Here is an 18225-nt window from a genome sequence, read left to right as displayed (position 1 = left end):
GCCTGGTAGCCGCCGTTGCTGGAGAAATAGCGAGCGAGAGAGCGCGCGCGCGCGCGGCATTGTGGGTAACAGGCCTTTCAGCCCTGAGAACGAGCCGCCGCCGCTCCTACCGCCGCCGCTCCCATCGCCACCCTGCCACCACTTCGTCCTAACCGGGAGACCTCCAGTCCCGCCTTCGTTTTTTCCGGTCCGAGCCCCTTGGAGAGACGGAGAAAGAGGAAGGAGCACGAGTAGGAGCCTCCGTCGCTGCTAACATCGCTCGCCATGTGAGTGAGTGAGGCGGGCCGGGAACGGTCGAAGTGGCTTCGGATGGTCCCTGGCGTGTGGCACCCGGATGGATGAATGTGTATTTATCTGGAAATGGCGAAACTCTTTCCCTCAGAGACCCACCCGTGCCTTTTATTGAGCCTAGATCTGGTAGGGGAGCGGGTCGTGTGTGGACGGTAGTATTTAATGATGGAGCGGTGAGAGGAAGGCGGCCTAACGCGGGATTTGCTCTGGCATGTGGTGAGGGTTTCCCCCCCCTTCTGTTACCCGGGTGTTGCTTCTTTAAATCTGTAGAAGAGTGCCTCTGTGCACGTGCGGAGCGCACTTTCTTCGCCCCTGCCTCGAAGACCTCGCCACCGTCATCGGCTCCAACTGAAACCGACCTTCTCTTTCGCTTTCCTTTCCTTGAATCGGTACCGAAATGACCGATTAAAGGTGGTTCTTACTGGAGCGGTCAAAATCCTTGGGAAGGTGGCGATCCAAAAACTGGTTGTGTGTTATGTAATACCTGGTTTAGAAGAATTAAACAGCATGTGCCAGGGGGAATTGTGAGGAAAATGGTTACTTGTCTAAGGGGGGGGGGGAGTTGTAGGGAAGAGAGTTTTAAAGCAGCTTTTTTATTTTAGGAGCTAAGAGAAGCAAGGTCATACAGGAGGCGAAATTCCTGTGAAGGGAGGGCATAATGCAGCTAAGGAGATCAAAATGTGAATGAAATAGCGTGAGGTTCTTGCGGTTTACTGGGCTGGGTTAGAATAGAACATAACTGGTTTTCCCCCCCACAGTATTCCTTATTGTACTGAAGCACGTTTAAATATGGGAATAAGACTTGTGGCTCTAAAAGGAAGAATAATGGAGATCAGGCTGAAGAACGTGCTTGTACATACTGTACTAAAGGGGGCAAAAAACTCCCATGAGCAATAGTGAAAGAGATAAAACCAAAGGCAAATCCTATTTACTGTTGCCTGGAGTGGTAATTGGTAGATTTATAGTAACTAAGAAATGAGAATACTTGGGGTTTGAGTTGCAGAACTGGTAATCTCAAAGTAAATTGTGAATCCATTTTTGAATGAGTTTTCTTGCTCTGGAAACAGCTTGTTCTGACATAAAATGGAAATATACCTAGCCTTTTATGATTCTTTGGAAAGGTAGAAGAGGGTTTGCCAATATAAGAATTTATATTTTGCTCAGGTTACTGGTGCTATCTAGTCAACCTTAGTTTATTTCAAAGTTAAAATATAATCAAACCTGCTTAGTACTAAATATGTATGTGTGTTTGAGTCTTTTGATTCCAGGTGACTGCCTGGACCACTGAGATGTACCAGAATTGTATGCTAGATGGGAAAATCAGAAATCCTGGGAAAAGACAATTGCAGACAATTTGTATCATACTCCCAAGGAAATTACACAGATATGCTCATGGTGTCATCAATAATTATGCTATAACTGAAGATTTAATCTTATTATCTTGAAATTATATTACAGTTTTGATTTTGCCTAAGGGTTTGCTATAGCAATCTTATTATTTGGAAGTAACCATTTTTATTTTTCCTGTAGGTGTAAGAGGGAAGGCATCACTTTCCAAATGCTCTCCAATGAATTTCTTTATTTTTCTAATTATAGAATAGGAGCTTTATTCCAAGCTGAAAGTAGATTTCAGTTTGGCATAAACAGTTGAGGGAAGCAAATGTGATGTAGATGAAAACTTTTAACAAGAACAGAAACAATTACAATAGACTCAGGATTAAAACTCCACATTGGGCTGTTCCCTTGTTTGCTTGTTACCCAAACTAGTGTGGAAAGAGTGGTTGCTCTGCATTAATGATTTAGAAATATCCTCTTTAAATATAACTATTGGCACATGTTTTGGGGCTGAATACTTTTTTGAGGGGAGGGTGATTTCTGTATTTAGAATATATTACTGTTGCTTTATTGAGGAAAGAAGTTCAGCTGAAGCCAGACATTTTTTTGAGAATGATATTCTACAAAATTACACTGGCAAGAATACAAAATGCTGCTTGGTGTGCAGGTGTAATATGCAGTTAAACATACTATTAAGATGGTTCTGAAATTGTACCTGGAAGATCTAAGAAATTGAAGCATCTTGAGCAAGTTGAAAAAGGCTGTGCATTATTCACTTTCTGGTTTGATAAAACAAGTACATGGTATATTTGAGTCATTCTGTATAAACTGTAAGCCTTTGTTTTCAAATGGAACTGGAAGCCATTTTCAAACTCTGGTCTTCAATCATATTTTATGGGTAAGATGTCACATAAACTATGCTTTATGTGCTTTAGATGTAGAGACAAATTACATATTCATATCAAGAGATGAACTATTCATTTGGGGTTAACTCTGTAGCTCATACATAAGTTTTATTAGTTATGCGTACACACTTAAAACATTTCTTAAAGATTAACTACTGCCATACTTGATCATTGAAATTACCAACAACTAAGTCATATGTGGGATTTTTTTATAGGGATCTGGAGTCCTTAATGGAAAACACATTAAAGCATTATCTGCTGTCATGTAAATGCTGTTAAGAACATAGTTTAGAAATAGGATGCTCCAGCAGGGTTGTACATACTTTAAGATGCTTTAAGAACATGTAGTTTCTGTGATTTAATAAAATCCCAATATTAAATGTGTCAAAAGTTGGAAATGCATAGCTAGTAAGGAAAATGGAGCATGCTGTGGTTTCACACATTCCCTTCCCTAATTCACGTGCATCACAACTTTAAGATTTACTATTGTATTGAATTGCCGCTAATAATATTTGCGGCTAGGTATTCCAGAATGAAATAGTAACCTTGTATATAGCAATTCAAGAGATAATTTAGGATGGTAAGGACATAGTTCTTATAAAAGGGCTGTTTTGTCATTATATAAGAAGTTGAAAGTATGGCATTAGGAGGAAACTAGTGTATTTCAGTAATCCTTAATAGTTTTAACATTTAAAGTATTGCTCTTAAAACTTAAGGTGAAAAGTAACCATTCACTTCTTTGAGGTTTAACTATGGTATTTCTTGCCATTTGTTTTTATATAAGGTTGTTGTTTGGTAGTTTGCTGAAATCTTCCTGTAACTGAATTTATATTGACCAAATTTAATTGTCTGTTTTATTCCATGCAAAATCTGTGTTCTTGGTGTAAGGATAATTGCAGTGATCACCTAATATTCTTAACCCTACTGAATGCAAGTCCAGTAATCTAAAACTTGTTTCTTAACTATATACAGTCCGGTGCTTTAAAGTCCAGGAAATGAGCTCAGTATATTCTTAGTTGTTGTTGTCATTTTGTGGTTAGATTTGTTAAATTGAATCTTGAGACAATAGGTAAACTGTTTCCTAAACTGTGTAAAGCATAAACCAAAATAATTCCTTTCTGGCACAATGTTGTTGAATTTGAATTGCATAGCAGCACATACATTTCTAGAACTTGGTTAATATATCAAATTCTATTTTTGCCATGTATATCAATATTCATAGTGGGTTTGATTGTTTTCTATTTTTAAATTTCATTTGAGTGCTTAAAAATACTTCGTATAAGAAAGTCATTTTGAACCATTTTGGAAAGTCCCTTCACTGAAGAATATCAGTAAAGTTAGATCAGCTTTCAGAAATAAAAGTTTGCTATTAACGATCTTCCTTGCAGTAAAGTAAGTCCTTGACTTAAAACAGTTCCTTTAGGGAGTGTGCAAAGTTAAAATGACACTGAAAAAAGTGATCTATGACAATTTTTCACTCTTAAAAACCATTGCAGCATCCCCATTGTGAGGTGCTCAAAATTCAGATGCTTGGCAACTGATTCATTTACAATGACAAGCAAAGTGAAGGGGGAAGTCAGATTCATTTTACAACCGTGTTACTAACTTGACAACTGAAGTGATTCACTTAACAAATGTGGCAAGAAAGATCATTAAATGAGGCAAAATTCTCTTAACTAATGTCTCACTTAGCAACATGAATTTTGGGCTCAATTATGATAGTAAGTCGACTACATGTATACAACTGTATGGAAATTATGGTGCTGTATGGGTCCTATACCCGTGATAGTGAACCTATGGCACTCATGCCACAGGTGGCACCTGGAGCCATTTGTTAGGGCATGCGAGGTATTGCCCTGTCAGCTCCAGGGCATATGCCTTGCTGGCCAGCTGATGTTTTTCGCCCTCCAGAGGCTTCCCAAAAAAACCCACCAGAATTAAAATAGCCTTTTTGAAGACCATTCTGGAATTGAACAGATTTTGTTTTAGATATGTTGATTTCCAGATTCAGGAATCCTTCCTGGAAAAAAATGCACCATTGATCTCAAGATAATAATTGTGCTTTTAATAATTGAACCTCAGGGTCACTATGAAGTATTTAACGGTGTAAAATAATCAGTAAAAGAGGATGCAGTGGTACATAGCTGTATGCTGCCTTTTGATGCTTATTTATTTGATTGCAGCAGTCTATGTGCTGGCTTTGCCTTTGTTTATGTCAAGACCATGGCAACAAAACTTAGCTATATGCTGTGATATGAGCAACTGTCTAATAGAACGTATGTTACAAATGTGTGATAGTCTATAGTTTTGCCTCCTATTCACAATATTCAGTATGTGACAATTGGTATAATTGGTCTCCTGGGTAAAATTTAGGATCTCATTGTGAGTCCTTTATGAACATAGCAGTAATCCACTCCTAAAAGTATTTGCATAGGTCAGCGATGGCGAACCTTTTTTGGCTCGCGTGGCATAAGGGGGGGGGAGCAGGGTGGTTGTGCGCGGGCATGCCGTACCATACAACGTGCGACCCCGCATTTTTGCATGCTTTTTTCGCCCTCCCCAGGCTCCAGAGGCTTTATAGGAGCCTGGGGAGGGTGAAAAAAGCCTCCCCCGCTTTTTTCCCGACCTTAGGAGCAAACCAGAAGTCTGTTCCGGAACTTTCGGTTTGCCCATAGAGCCAGTTTTTTGCCCTCCAGAGGCTTCAGGGAAGCTCCTGAAACCTCCGGGGGGGGGGGGGGGGACTCTTCACCCTCCCCAGGCTCCTATAAAGCCTCTGGAGCCTGGGGAGACCAAAAAATGCCTTTAAAAAAGACTGGACTCAGCTGGCCAGCGCGCACATGCGCGCTGGCCAGCTGACAGGGCAAACACCTCACGTGCCCTTACAAATGGCTCTGCATGCCACCTGTGGCATGCGTGCCATAGGTTCGCCATCCTGGGCATAGCTGTTCTTATAGCTAGTACATTAATGCAAGGATTGTCCAAATCATTGCCATGCATTTATTGTGGCACCAACAGGTTTTATTACCTTAATGTGAATCACAATAGCATAAATGTGAAGGAATGCTTCAACTCTCACTAACAGTAACTTAGTAAGGATTGTGCTGTAGTTCTATAGCACTCTCATGTGGAGTTTTTGATGTTCTTTGATTTTGGCTGTGGTCTTATATTTCATTACCCCACTAGATGACATCAGTGCTGGTGAATGTGGGTTTGCTCCTTGCTTATGTAAAGCTGCTTGCCCAGTTGGTAAGAGTGAGATTTTCTCTTTAGTAGAATACTGTATTCTGATTGATTGTCTGGTGTTGGCTGCTGCAAATTTTGTTCTTTTTGATTCCACCCTAGCTTTTTAAATACTACCTCTTGAATAGTGTGTAAATGTAGTTTATCAAGCCATTGAGGTATGTTCAGCCATCACTAGGCACATAGGAATAAATCACATCCACACGCCACTTTAAAAAGAAAACAAAAAGCTAAGAATGATTAACTAGTTGGGTAATGAAACATCTGCAACGAAACAACCAAGTACCAAGAGCACCAAATGACTCCACAGTTCAAACCTGAACTACATGTACTCTCTTTTATTGGATATGATATTTATAATAAGAAAAAAAATCTGCCATATCTATAGTTTAAAAGTTAGCGTTTGGAGAAAGACACACTGCTGTTTGTAAATTGACTATAGATTCTTGTATCTTCTAAATCCTGACAAATTGAAAGTTACTGAATATATTCCTAGCATTATAAGAATTGCTTAGCAAACCAGAATGAGAATTCTAGAACTACTAGAAAGAGAAGTTTTGGATTTATCATATCTCTCCTGATTTCATTTGTCTTCTATTTAGAAAAGTTGTAAGTGTCTTATACTTGAGAAATAATTAACTTAAATTATACTTAGCTATAAAAATGATAAGATTCCTAAACATATGCTGGTCTCTTCAGTACTAGACAGGGTGGATAAAAAACAATGGTTTTTTTAAAAAAAAAATCAGACCTTTTTTATTTAAATCAGACTTTTTAAATTTTTATTAAATTTATTTTAATTAATAATATGCTTTTGGAGTAAAAATCTATCTAAAGATAGTTTACTGTAAAGGTAAAGGTTCCCCTCACACATGTGCTAGTCGTTCCCGACTCTAGGGGGCGGTGCTCATCTCCTTTTCAAAACCAAAGACATCTCCGTGGTCATGTGGGCGGCATGACAAAATGCTTGAAGGCACATGGAACTCTGTTACCTTCCCACCAACAGTTTTCTACTTACATTTTTATGTGCATTCGAACTGCTAGGTTGGCAAAAGCTGGGACAAATAACGGGAGTTCACTCCATTATGTGGCACTAGGGATTCGAACTGCTGACCTATTTTACTATTTAAGATACATTAATAATCTAGTTTATTCAGCATGAAGTGGAGCTTAGTTATGTAGCATGAGGCTGTATATTTTGCAATATTGGGACTGTTGGTGAGTCAACAGCAGTTCAGAGGAGTAGCCGCTGCAGGATGGAAGTGACAATTGCTCTTTAAAAATCATGATAAAAAATTATGGGCCCTTTTCCCTGTGTGTGTGTGTGTGTGTGTCAAACTCAAGGCCCATGGGCCGCATCCATCTAAGCATCCAGGGTGCTTAGACATGGTCCGTGAGACTGCCCTGGAAACAGCAAAGTTCTGGCCCATGGTGCCTCTACCAGCAAAAATGGAGCGGGGGGGGGGGCGTATGCAGCCCCATGCAAGCTCTGTTTTTGGCAGTGATGGCCTCCTGCAGCCCTCTGTCAGCAAAAACGGAGCTCTGGGGGACCTCCATTTTCACTGGTAGAGAGCTGCAGGAGGCCGTCGCAGCTGAAAATGGAAGTCATGAGGGCCACACATGTTCCCTGAGCTCCATTTTCACTGCAGAGGGTTTCAGGAGGCCATTGCTGCCAAAAAGGGAGCTTGGAAGCCTGTTTTCACTGACACAGCATTCAGGCCACAGACGCCCCCAACACTAGTGACCACGCTCACCCTGGTTAAGCTGGCCACACCCACCATGGCCGCTGCCCTTTTGAGGTCAGACACAACCCTGATGCAGCCCTCAATGAAATCGAATTTAACACCCCTGGCTAGAGAAGAATGGGGGATGCAGTAGACACGCTTGTGGTTAAGGAACAAACTGCCTTTTTTCTGGCTTCAGTATTAATATTCTCATATACATAGTTCCAGTTTCTATATTTTAATAATTTGACTTAGGGGGATCAGCTGCAAATTGTTCAAATACATCCATAGATTTTGGCCTATCTTTAGGCTTGACCTTAAAGCAGTTTTTAAAAAAGAAGAAAACTTCCCTTTATTGATGTTATTGCATTTATCCAAAGCTGCAAGGGGGGCTTGACAATCAATTTAGTCCAGTCCCAAACTGCAAGTTTCATAATTGTATACTCTAGAAAACTAAAACAGAATTTGTAAGCAGTAATAATTTCATATAAAAAATGGGGGGGGGCAACAACAAGCAATAGGGCTGTATGAAAAGAACTAATTGAGGAAAATGAAAAATTAGTTACATTAGCAATTAATATTATATTGTATTATTGTATGTCAGATGGCTTTTGGATAATAGTATTAATCTAATTCTCAAATTATTTTTAGGCAGCCTGCTTCAGCAAAGTGGTATGACCGAAGGGATTACGTCTTTATTGAATTTTGTGTTGAAGACAGTAAAGATGTTAATGTAAAATTTGAGAAAGCCAAACTTACATTCACGTAAGTAAATCATTTTATTTCATTAAATTTATTATACCTTCCCCCTCTCAAAAGACTGAAAGCTAAGCATGAAAAGCACTGATGTGAATAAATTAGCTTTTGTTGATACTGAGAGTACTTGATTTTTATTTTCTTGCAGTTGTTTTGGAGGAAATGATAACTACAAACATTTAAATGAAATTGATCTTTTTAACTGCATTGATCCAAACGTAAGTTCCTTTCTTAATCATTCACTTAGTTTTTACATGTCAGAAATGCTGCTGTAACATTTTAGACAGCCAAGGCTATGATTATGTAGATAAGTTAAGCTGTCAAATTATCATCCTTATTGTTTATTCTCATTTATTTGTATAATGCCAATTTTTAAATAAAGCTTATTATACATACCTGCTTGCTTGTAAAATTCCTAGAATTGTGTTGCCACAGGGAATTGTGCAGACATACAGTAATTGATTTTTTTTTACTGCTATTCATTTCCAGAGCACTTTAGTTTGAAACCCCTTCACTGATGCACTTGATTTATTATGTCTTTTTCACCTCCACTATTGCCATTCCTCTTAGAGAAATGGTGACGAATTACATATTGTATGGTTATTTTATTGGGAAAGAATTATTAGTGACTGTCTCTGTTAACATCAAGCAATGTACATTGAAGAGTTTATGTTGTTCTGGAGTTAATTAGATGGATTTAAGCAGAGCAGGCTCTTCTATACAATTGGAAATAGAGTTTTAGTCATACATATTTCCAATGGTATATTCTTATGTTTATGCGTTTGCATCATTTTTATTGGGCCGGGAGCCATGTGATTGAATACACTTTCATATTAAAATGGTCTTTTTTACATTCAGAAAAATCTTGTAATGGCAAATTATATAAACAAGAATATGTGGTGGGAGGGCATTTAATTGGGTAAATCTGATTTCTTCATAGTATAACCTAGGAATAGCTTTACTCTATCTCATGTTATAAGAACTAGACATACACTGATTATAAAGGAACTTTTTAAATTTTTTTAGGAATCCAAGCATAAAAGAACAGACAGATCTGTTTTATGTTGTTTACGAAAAGGAGAATCTGGCCAGTCATGGCCACGGTTAACAAAAGAGAAAGCTAAGGTAAAAACTGTTTCACTGTACCATTTTGTACCACTCTTAAACTATTAAAACAAGCCCCCATTTTAAACACACTTTTTTGAATACTCAACCCTACACAATATGTTGGGATATGCATAAAATGGAAGATATATTTTAATTGAGCTTGAACAGAATAGCTAAGCTTCAAAATTTAAAATCCTTCAACAATTGCATTTATTATTTTAAAAAACCCAAGCGTGCTATTTCCTTTTTTCAGTAGTTTCTTCCTTAAATTAAATACCTAGGCTCTTGGTAAGTGCATTAACATAAGACAAAGAAAACTAATCTCAGCATTATTTTATTTATCACTTAGTTCAAATAATGTAGAATATATCTCCATTGCCCCAGGAAGGAAAAACTAAAGAAACCACACAGCTAAAGTTGTGACTTTTTATTGTTTTAAATGCAGCTGTACTTATTGAAATCCATTATATATTTCAATAATATACAGGTAGTCCTCGACTTACAACAGTTCATTTAGTAACTGTTCAAAGTTAAGACACTGAAAAAAAGTGACTGACCGCTGCAGAATCTCCATGGTCACGTGATCAAAATCCAGAGCGTGGCAACTTATTCATATTTATGGAGGTTGCAGTGTCCCAAGTTTATGTGTTCATCTTTTGCGATCTTCTGACTAGCAAAATCAATGGGGAAGTCAGATTCATTTAACTGTGTGAATCTTAACAACTGCATTGATACACTTAACAACTGTGGCAAGAAAGGTCATCAAATGGGGCAAAACTCACATAAAAAATGTCTCATTTAGCAACAGAAATATTGGGCTCATTTGTGATCATACGTTGAGGACTACCTATGTTGTACAATGCAATAATAAATAAGTACCTGCCAGAAGCTCTAAATCAGCCAGCCTAACACATTTTGAAAAGGTTATGGTTATGGTTAAAAAGGTTAAAAAGAGAGTTTGCCTAATGACAATTCAGTGATATTTTTCAGTCTTGGATATTTTGAAAACATTTTAGAAATTACAAAAAGGGCATGGAAATATACATAAAGCCTGCCCAGTAGAACTAACTAATTTAAACCAATAATGCACCCTGAAGCACAGCATCAACAAAATAAAAGAATGTACAGTAAGTACACGTTAACAAAGCTCAACAAATCAACCAGCCCAAAGCTTTGCATTTACACAACCTTAAAGTGTATGCCTGTGTTTGAATATAAAATATTACCTGCCTGGGAAATAAATGACAACAACACAATATATGAAACATCAGTGCTTTGTTTCAAGCTCAGAACATTTGAAACAGTTGCTTTGAGATTAGAATATTTATCAGTTACTGTACAACTGTCCTATATGTGTTTATTCCACGTCTTGTATAAGCAGTCACATGTGCAAACTCATTTCTTGCATATTCCATGGTGCATATTCAACATTTCATTCTCTAAGAAAGAGATTGGGTGGTCTTTGCTCTAATTCTTCCTTTCCTTACTTGTTGAACATATTTGTAAGTATAAATGTTGACGCAGGCCGATTAAGACTGTTTTTCTCATATTCAGATTGAAATTATAAATACTAGGGAATTACAATACAGTGGGGAAGGCATTAATGAAGAGAAGACTTCTATATATCATTGGTGATCTATTTGGAATGGTGGGGGAAACCTAGTCCAGTTTTATGCAGATAGGCTTGCTCTAGTCAGCAAAGTGAAGAGGTGATTTAGTTTCCTCTTGGTTTTCCTAAGGATGGAAAATTTATCAGTAAAAGAGAAGCAAATAAGCATTTTTCCATTTGAAGGTTCCTAAACTTTTCACATTATTTAACATGCTCACTTGATTAAAAGGAACCTGAATGAAATGTTTACTTTCTATATCCATAGCTCAATTGGCTTAGTGTGGATTTTAACAACTGGAAAGATTGGGAAGATGATTCTGATGAAGATATGTCCAATTTTGATCGCTTTTCTGAAGTAAGTGGAATATTTTATATAAGAATAATGCTGACAATATGGCTCCAATGAATGCTGAATTGATTATAATGCTGTTGCAGAACATTTACATATTTGTAACAGAATATTTTTCTTTAAAGAAAAGGGCTGAAGTGATCTCATGAAATTTCACATAAAATGTCAGTTTCACAAGATTCCATTTTTATGTGAGAGATATTTTAGTCATTTATGTATACAATCATCAGAGATTCCATGATAGTGATTGGAACCTGAAAAGGGTTTCAATGTTTTAGGATAGCTTAATTGATACTAAGTACTATTATTGATGGTAAAGTTTAATTCTTGGTATAAAAAGGAGCAAATTTTCATTTAGGTTGCTCAGGTGCAAAATAACAATATGAAACCTTACTGAATATTATATTTCTTTTGTAATTAGATGATGAACAACATGGGTGGTGATGAAGATGTAGATTTGCCAGAAGTAGATGGAGCAGATGATGTGAGTAGCTTTCTATAAGGCTTATGTCACCTGAAGTATTAACCATGAGTGTTGGTAACACCATGTAAACATGCATAGAAATTTCTGTGGACATCATACTAGAAATTTCTTTTGGAAATGTCTACGTCAGTGGTGGGATACTACCAGTACGCCCTGGTACAGCCATACCGTTGCCTGATGGGAGCACCAGGTACCGCGCCATGCTCCGGAGGGCCTGCCCGTCCTCCTTACCTGTATTTGAGCCGATTGGGGCTTAAGCACATGCGCATGGAGCATACGGTGCCTGCACGACGCTCCGCCGAGCAACGAGCGTTGCAGGCGGTAAGTGCATGTGCGTGCTGCGCGCATGCATGTGGTGGATGCCTGGCCCCATTGCACCGTACCAGTTGCAACAGGATCCGGAACCTACCACTGGTCTCCATGAACTTAATTTGGAAGAAATGTGATATTTGCATATTTTGCAATATTAAATTTGATGTTTAAAATGTCTTTTAGTTATATAGACTTGACTATGAAGGCCCACAGAATAATTTTTTGTATCTATTGCTATATGGCTTTTTAAAGTAGTACATTGAATTTACTTGTTAACTTTTCTCTTTTTGTTACAGGATTCACCAGATAGTGATGATGAAAGTAAGTTGATTGTTTTAGGACATTCATTTGCTGTATTATACTTCTAAAATTAAGAAAATACTAGGAACTTGTTAATATTTACTGGTTTGTCTCCCATACCTCATCCTTTCTATTTCAATCAAGGATAATTAATGTTGCTGTTGTAGGTAATTTTCTTTTAAAAAGTTTCCTTTGTACAGTGAATATAAAAAGTTTGCACACCTCTGTTAAATGTCAGGGTTTTGAGTTGTAAAAAAATCAGACCAAGATAAATCAGTTCAGAATTTTTCCACCTTAGAATAGCATCGAAGCGGTACAATTCAATTACAAAACAAATTTCCTTTTAGGGGGAAAAAATAACAATAAGAACATACAATAATATGGTTGCATAAGTATGCGTAGGGATGTGTCTGTATTCAGAATTCAGAACAGATATTAAATAGTAATCAGTACACACCTGCCATTACTTGAAGTAACACTGATCAAGCCCATATAAAGTTCAGCTGTTTTAGTAGGATTATTCTCATATTTACTCAGTTGTCTCAGGGATCTTGTTGGAAGGTTTCAGTCGCGAAAAAAGTACAAAAATTTCCAAGACCAGGAAACACAGTGAAGACAGTCATCAAAGAAAATATAGCACAACAGTGACATTACCAAGAATTGGATGTTCTTCCAAAATTTATGAAAAAAACAAGAAGAAAACTGGTTGAAGAGGCCTAGAGCAACATTAAAGGAGCTGTAGGAATCTCTGGCAAGTGATTGTGTACTACGTGTGAAAGAAATCTCTTGTATTCTTCATATATATGGGCTTTAGGTAGGGTGGCCTTTTTCTTACAAAGAAAAACATCCAAACTTGGCTACATTTTGCAAAAATCTACATCAAATAAGAAAAGCACGTGGGAAAATGTGCTATGGTCGAATAAAGCCAAGATTGAATTTTTTGGCCAGAACTCCAAAAAGGATGTTTTGCATAAAAACAACACTGCACACCATCAAATTACCCACAGTGAACCATGGTGGTGGCAGCATTAAGCTTTGGGGATGCTTTTCTTCAGCTGGAATTAGAGTTGTAGTCAGAATGGAGAAAATTATTAACAGTTGCAAACGTTGATCAATTTCGGCACAAAACACCAGGCCTCTACTAAAATGAAGAGGGTTTTCAACTTTCAGCATGACACTGTTCCAAAGTACCTCCAGATCAACCAAAGAATGGTTTCACCAAAGACAAGTTTTGGAATGGCACACCTAAATCCAATTGAAAATTTGTGGGGTGACCTGAAGAGATCTATGCCCAAGAGAAGCACTTGCAATCTGATACAATTAGAGAACTTTTACAAGGAAGAACTGGCAAAGATTCCCAGAGCAAGAAGTTCCTACTCCAGAAGACTGAATGCTGTCATAAAATCAAAATCAAAAGGTGCTTCCACAGAGTATTAGTTTAAGGGTGTGCACATTTATGCAACCATATTATTGTTCATTTTTAATGTTATTTTTCCCCTTAAAAGATTTAAGTACAGCTTATGTGCTTGTATAGTTATATGCTATATTAATTATATAGCTTATATGCTATATTAAAAATAGAAAAATGCTGAAGTGAAAAAAAATCTCTAATTTTTATTTTTTACATCTCAAAAATCTGGCGTTGCGTATGTAAACATTTAATATCCACTGTATATAAGGCAACTCGTATCAAATACTTTTTAAACCTATTTTAAATGCTCAGTCAACCATTGGGATAGATTTTGCACATGGATTACTGATTCTACACTCCTATAAATTTCAGCAGGTGATAGGATTTAATATTTAGAGTACGTTAGATTGGTGAAGGCCACTTTGGGAAATTAAATCCCAAGTTATTCACGGCTTTTTAGATTAATGACCAATATTTTGGAAACCAAATAGTGGCAAATAAGCTCAGAAGTAATGTGATATTTTTGGTTACCTGTATATTTTGGAGTATAAGACACACCTTTTTCCCTCAAAAAAGAGGCTGAAAATCTGGGTGCGTCTCATACACTAAATACAGCATTTTTTGCCTCCTGAAACCCCGTCCCCTTCACCAAAATGGCCGTGCATAACTTTTAGGAGGCTTTCAGAGAGCTTCTAGGGGCTGGAGAGAGTAGAGATGACCGAAAAACAGGCCGTTTTTTGCTTGTTTTTGCGCCCCCCCCCCCTCCGGAACACTCTACAAGCCCCCTAAAGGCTATTCATGCTCTTTTTATGAAGAAGGGGAAAAAATGGGCCCGTTTTCACAAAAAACCATTTTGGGGAGGTTTGCAGAGTGCAAAAACTTTTTTTAAAAAAAATTGCCTCTTCAAAACGTTGGTGTATCTTATACTCTGGTATGTCTTATACTCCAAAAAATACGGTAGTTTATCGCTGTAGCTTTGAATTCATCACTCACTACTGATTCAGGAGCTAATAATTTTAAGCATGAAAGTTGAGGCCTAGCAGAAAATCTGCTTTTAGTAAGAAAACATTTATCAAATCAGTTTTTGTTTAAACGTAATATTTCTTTTTATTCCTGTTTATTAATTTTCTATGCTGCTCATCTCACTGATAAAATGACTCTAGGTGGCATAAAAATAATTTCTATTGCTGATTGTAGCCAATCTACTTGGTTACAAATCCTTAAGTGTTGCAGTCAGTTATTTTGAGTTTTTCTCTGACTGTTGACACTTCATCTTCAGAAGTAGTACTTGAGGCTTACATTCTACATCATCCTTGCTCACTATGGTAACTTATGTAGGGTTTGAATGGATATCAGTACATCTGCCAGGTTAGACAAGGTTGTTTACATAATAGCCATTTGTTTGAATTTAATCTCTTTCACCACCTATATTTTTCCTTCTTTATTTACATGTTTAGTGAGTTCCTTTCCTTATAACCTAACTATACTCTCTAGTGTCCAAATGGTAGAATTCTCTTTTCACAGCTAACTGCTCATCCCCCAATATTTAACATGGAGTTGGCTTTCTTTTCCCAAGTTGTGGTTTAGCATAGGTGATACTATAAACTATTATGCATTACTCATCAGTGTAATAAACCTTTTGAGTTTATTGGAATTATAAAAATATTGCCCATGTAAAAGACCTATAAAGATTATTTTTGGTTTTTAGGTAGCCTCTTTTGTATTTGCATACCAATCTATTCTTCCCTGGCCCCCAGATCTGTGGAATAAGAATGTTGGAGGAATGGGAAAGGATTAGCGTGTCTTGTACTGTGATTGGAAAATGTAAAACATAGTGGGAAATTGCCATTATATTTCCAGACCGTAGGACATTTGGGAAATAATGTATGGTTAGTCATTGACTTACAACTATAATTGAACCCACAATTTCAGTCAGAAATTATGATAGTCATAAAGTGGGTTATGTGATTGCCTGATTTTACAATCTTTTTTGCAGCAGTCATTAAGAGAATGCAGCACTTGTTAAGCAAATTCATTCTTCCTTGTGGGGTGGTTTTTTGCTGGAAAATGGAAGCAAATGGCCAGAAAAATGGGCTTGTCACCCATAATACAGTAATGGGATGGACATCGACATGTTGATTCTGGCTCATAATTTCCTTTTTTGGGGTCCATTGGAACTTCAAACAGTTGCTAAATTACCAGATACCAGTTGAGGATTACCTGTATGCAACTGGACATATTTTCATTAAGGGTAGTAATCCAGATATCTGAAAGCTATCAAACCTTGTGTACTCTACCTTAACTATGAAATGGTATATTGTTATATTTTTGGAGGTTGAAAGTTATAGATGTTTTTTTTTGACAATAATTAGGCTATTACTATAAGCCACAATCAATATCTTTTTCTCTGTTTTTTTTTCTTTAGAAATGCCAGACCTGGAATAAAAGAAACTGACAAATGTTGGGGTTTGAGGAAAGACTTCATCACAACATTTCATAATTGAGATAAGAATTCCTGAGTTGATAGCTCTAAAGACAGAAAATGCATCCTTTAATTCATCTTCAACCTGTTTTAAGCAGCTTCATTGATTGGTGCATACCATTGTTCAGGGCAGTCTTAAGCTACATGAGGCAATAATGTTAGCATGAAAGTTTTCCAGACTTCCAAAAAAGGAACAACAAAAACCTGATCACACAAATATCTGAGGTATAGGCAGTCAAATCAGTTGCAATAAAAGGGTTTATAATGCCTCTTTGCCTCATCGTAAGATGGTACAATGGGTAAACTCAATTTACATGAAGTGGTAAATGTATACTTTTCCCCCTTACATTGTGGACTGCAGACAATTCAAGTTTCCTATTTTCTAGCTGGAACAAAACTGGCTGAAGCAATGTTCTAATTGGCTTTGGAAATTTAAGCTGGTAAAGTGCTGTACCTCCAGGGGTATCTTCAGGGTATGTTCCACTAATGTTTAATGCTTTTCACTTTGTTGTATTTAATCACTAGTTAGTGTTCAAGATATCCTAGCTAAAACTAGCAACCCCTTTAAAACTTAAAATGGGTGAAGCGTGTACACTTGGTTGTTTGACCCTCAGAGCTCATGAATCTCTTGCTATGGAGATGGGAGCCTGTACATTGTTGCTTATCAATCTGTACATTTAGACCAAATTGTATTTGCACTGTTGGTATGAAAGCGAGTGACAAAATGTTAATACACTATTGGATCTTTTGTTTTTTTGACCAGCTTATAAGCCTGAAAACCTCAATTTGTGTTCAAAGCAGTGGGGATTTTTTAATGTCTACATTATTTCTAAATAAACTGTTGAAGACTCCATGACTGTCAACTGTCTGGCTGGCTGTAACTTCATGTATTCTTACTATTTGTTGGAATGAAGTACTTTTATTTCGAGTTTGGGATAATAATATAGGGCTGTTCAAGCTGTTTGAAGGAGGGGAAAATTAATATTACCAAATGATACCCCTTAAACAAAATTGGACTTGTAAGTTTTGAATTCTGACAGCAATTTAAAAGAAGTGTTGTAATTTGATTAAAATAAAAATGGTCATCCCTTAAAATGCTGAGCTTCTGCATTTCACACCTGATTTATGCACTACTTATTTTTTAAAATGAGCATATGTGACTGCAGTTTGACCCACAATAATTTACAGAAGAATATTGAATATAGATTCTAATTCTGAACAGAGAAGTATTTCTAAATGTGTTTCAATGCACTCTGCCCCAAGATCTTGTCATATGTTGTTCCCAGTTCCATATTTTGGTTAATGTGTTTGGTGTTTTCAGTTAAGCTGTAATCTTATGTGCATTTTATGGAGGTCAAACGAAGGTATTTGGAATAAAATTACTTGGAAATTAAGAGGGAAATCCTGTCTTTTCAGCTGGATTTGTTTTCATTTCATAGTCAATCTTAAATGTAGAGATGGCAGAAGTCATCTCTCTGCTTGACAAGCTGGCAAATAAGGTCTTAGCCTGGACAAACATCCTTCCATTTCAGCACCAGCAGGTTAGGCAAGAATTTAACTCTAACTGTAATTTAACTAAGAATTGAAGAAGCTATACAATTAAATTATGGGTTGGGATGGTTTATATTATTTTAGTTTGAAGGTTAGTCGAGTTTATGTTTCACTAGACTTAAATTGTGGGATAAACAGCCTGCATGTACTGGCAAAAAAATAATAATTCACATTTCATTTGGGTAGCTACCATACAAGCAGAGCTTATAAATAGTATAACTTATAAATTGTTAACTGCCATGACTTCCATGAGAGCATATTCAGTAACAGCTTGGCTTTTATTCCCCGGATCAACAAATTCTAAAGACTTCGTAACGTGCATTATAATTGTTCAGTGTTGATACAACAAATATACTGCATACATTAGTT

At 37.0% G+C, this 18225-nt stretch overlaps 1 protein-coding gene across 1 annotated transcript; it reads left to right on the top strand.

Annotated features, from left to right (window-relative positions):
* Positions 1 to 17168, top strand: PTGES3 (prostaglandin E synthase 3). The gene is made up of 8 exons (XM_081950803.1): positions 1 to 266; positions 8147 to 8260; positions 8400 to 8469; positions 9278 to 9376; positions 11233 to 11322; positions 11738 to 11800; positions 12409 to 12433; positions 16249 to 17168. Coding segments are annotated over exons 1-8 (483 nt in total). The 5' UTR covers positions 1 to 264; the 3' UTR covers positions 16269 to 17168.
* The last annotated feature ends 1057 nt before the right edge of the window (positions 17169 to 18225 follow it).

Source organism: Natrix helvetica (assembly GCF_964273705.1).
Source record: "Natrix helvetica genome assembly, chromosome: 1".
Lineage (NCBI taxonomy): Eukaryota > Metazoa > Chordata > Lepidosauria > Squamata > Natricidae > Natrix > Natrix helvetica.
Note: the sequence above shows the minus strand (reverse complement) of the source record. Positions and strands in the feature narration are given on the sequence as shown.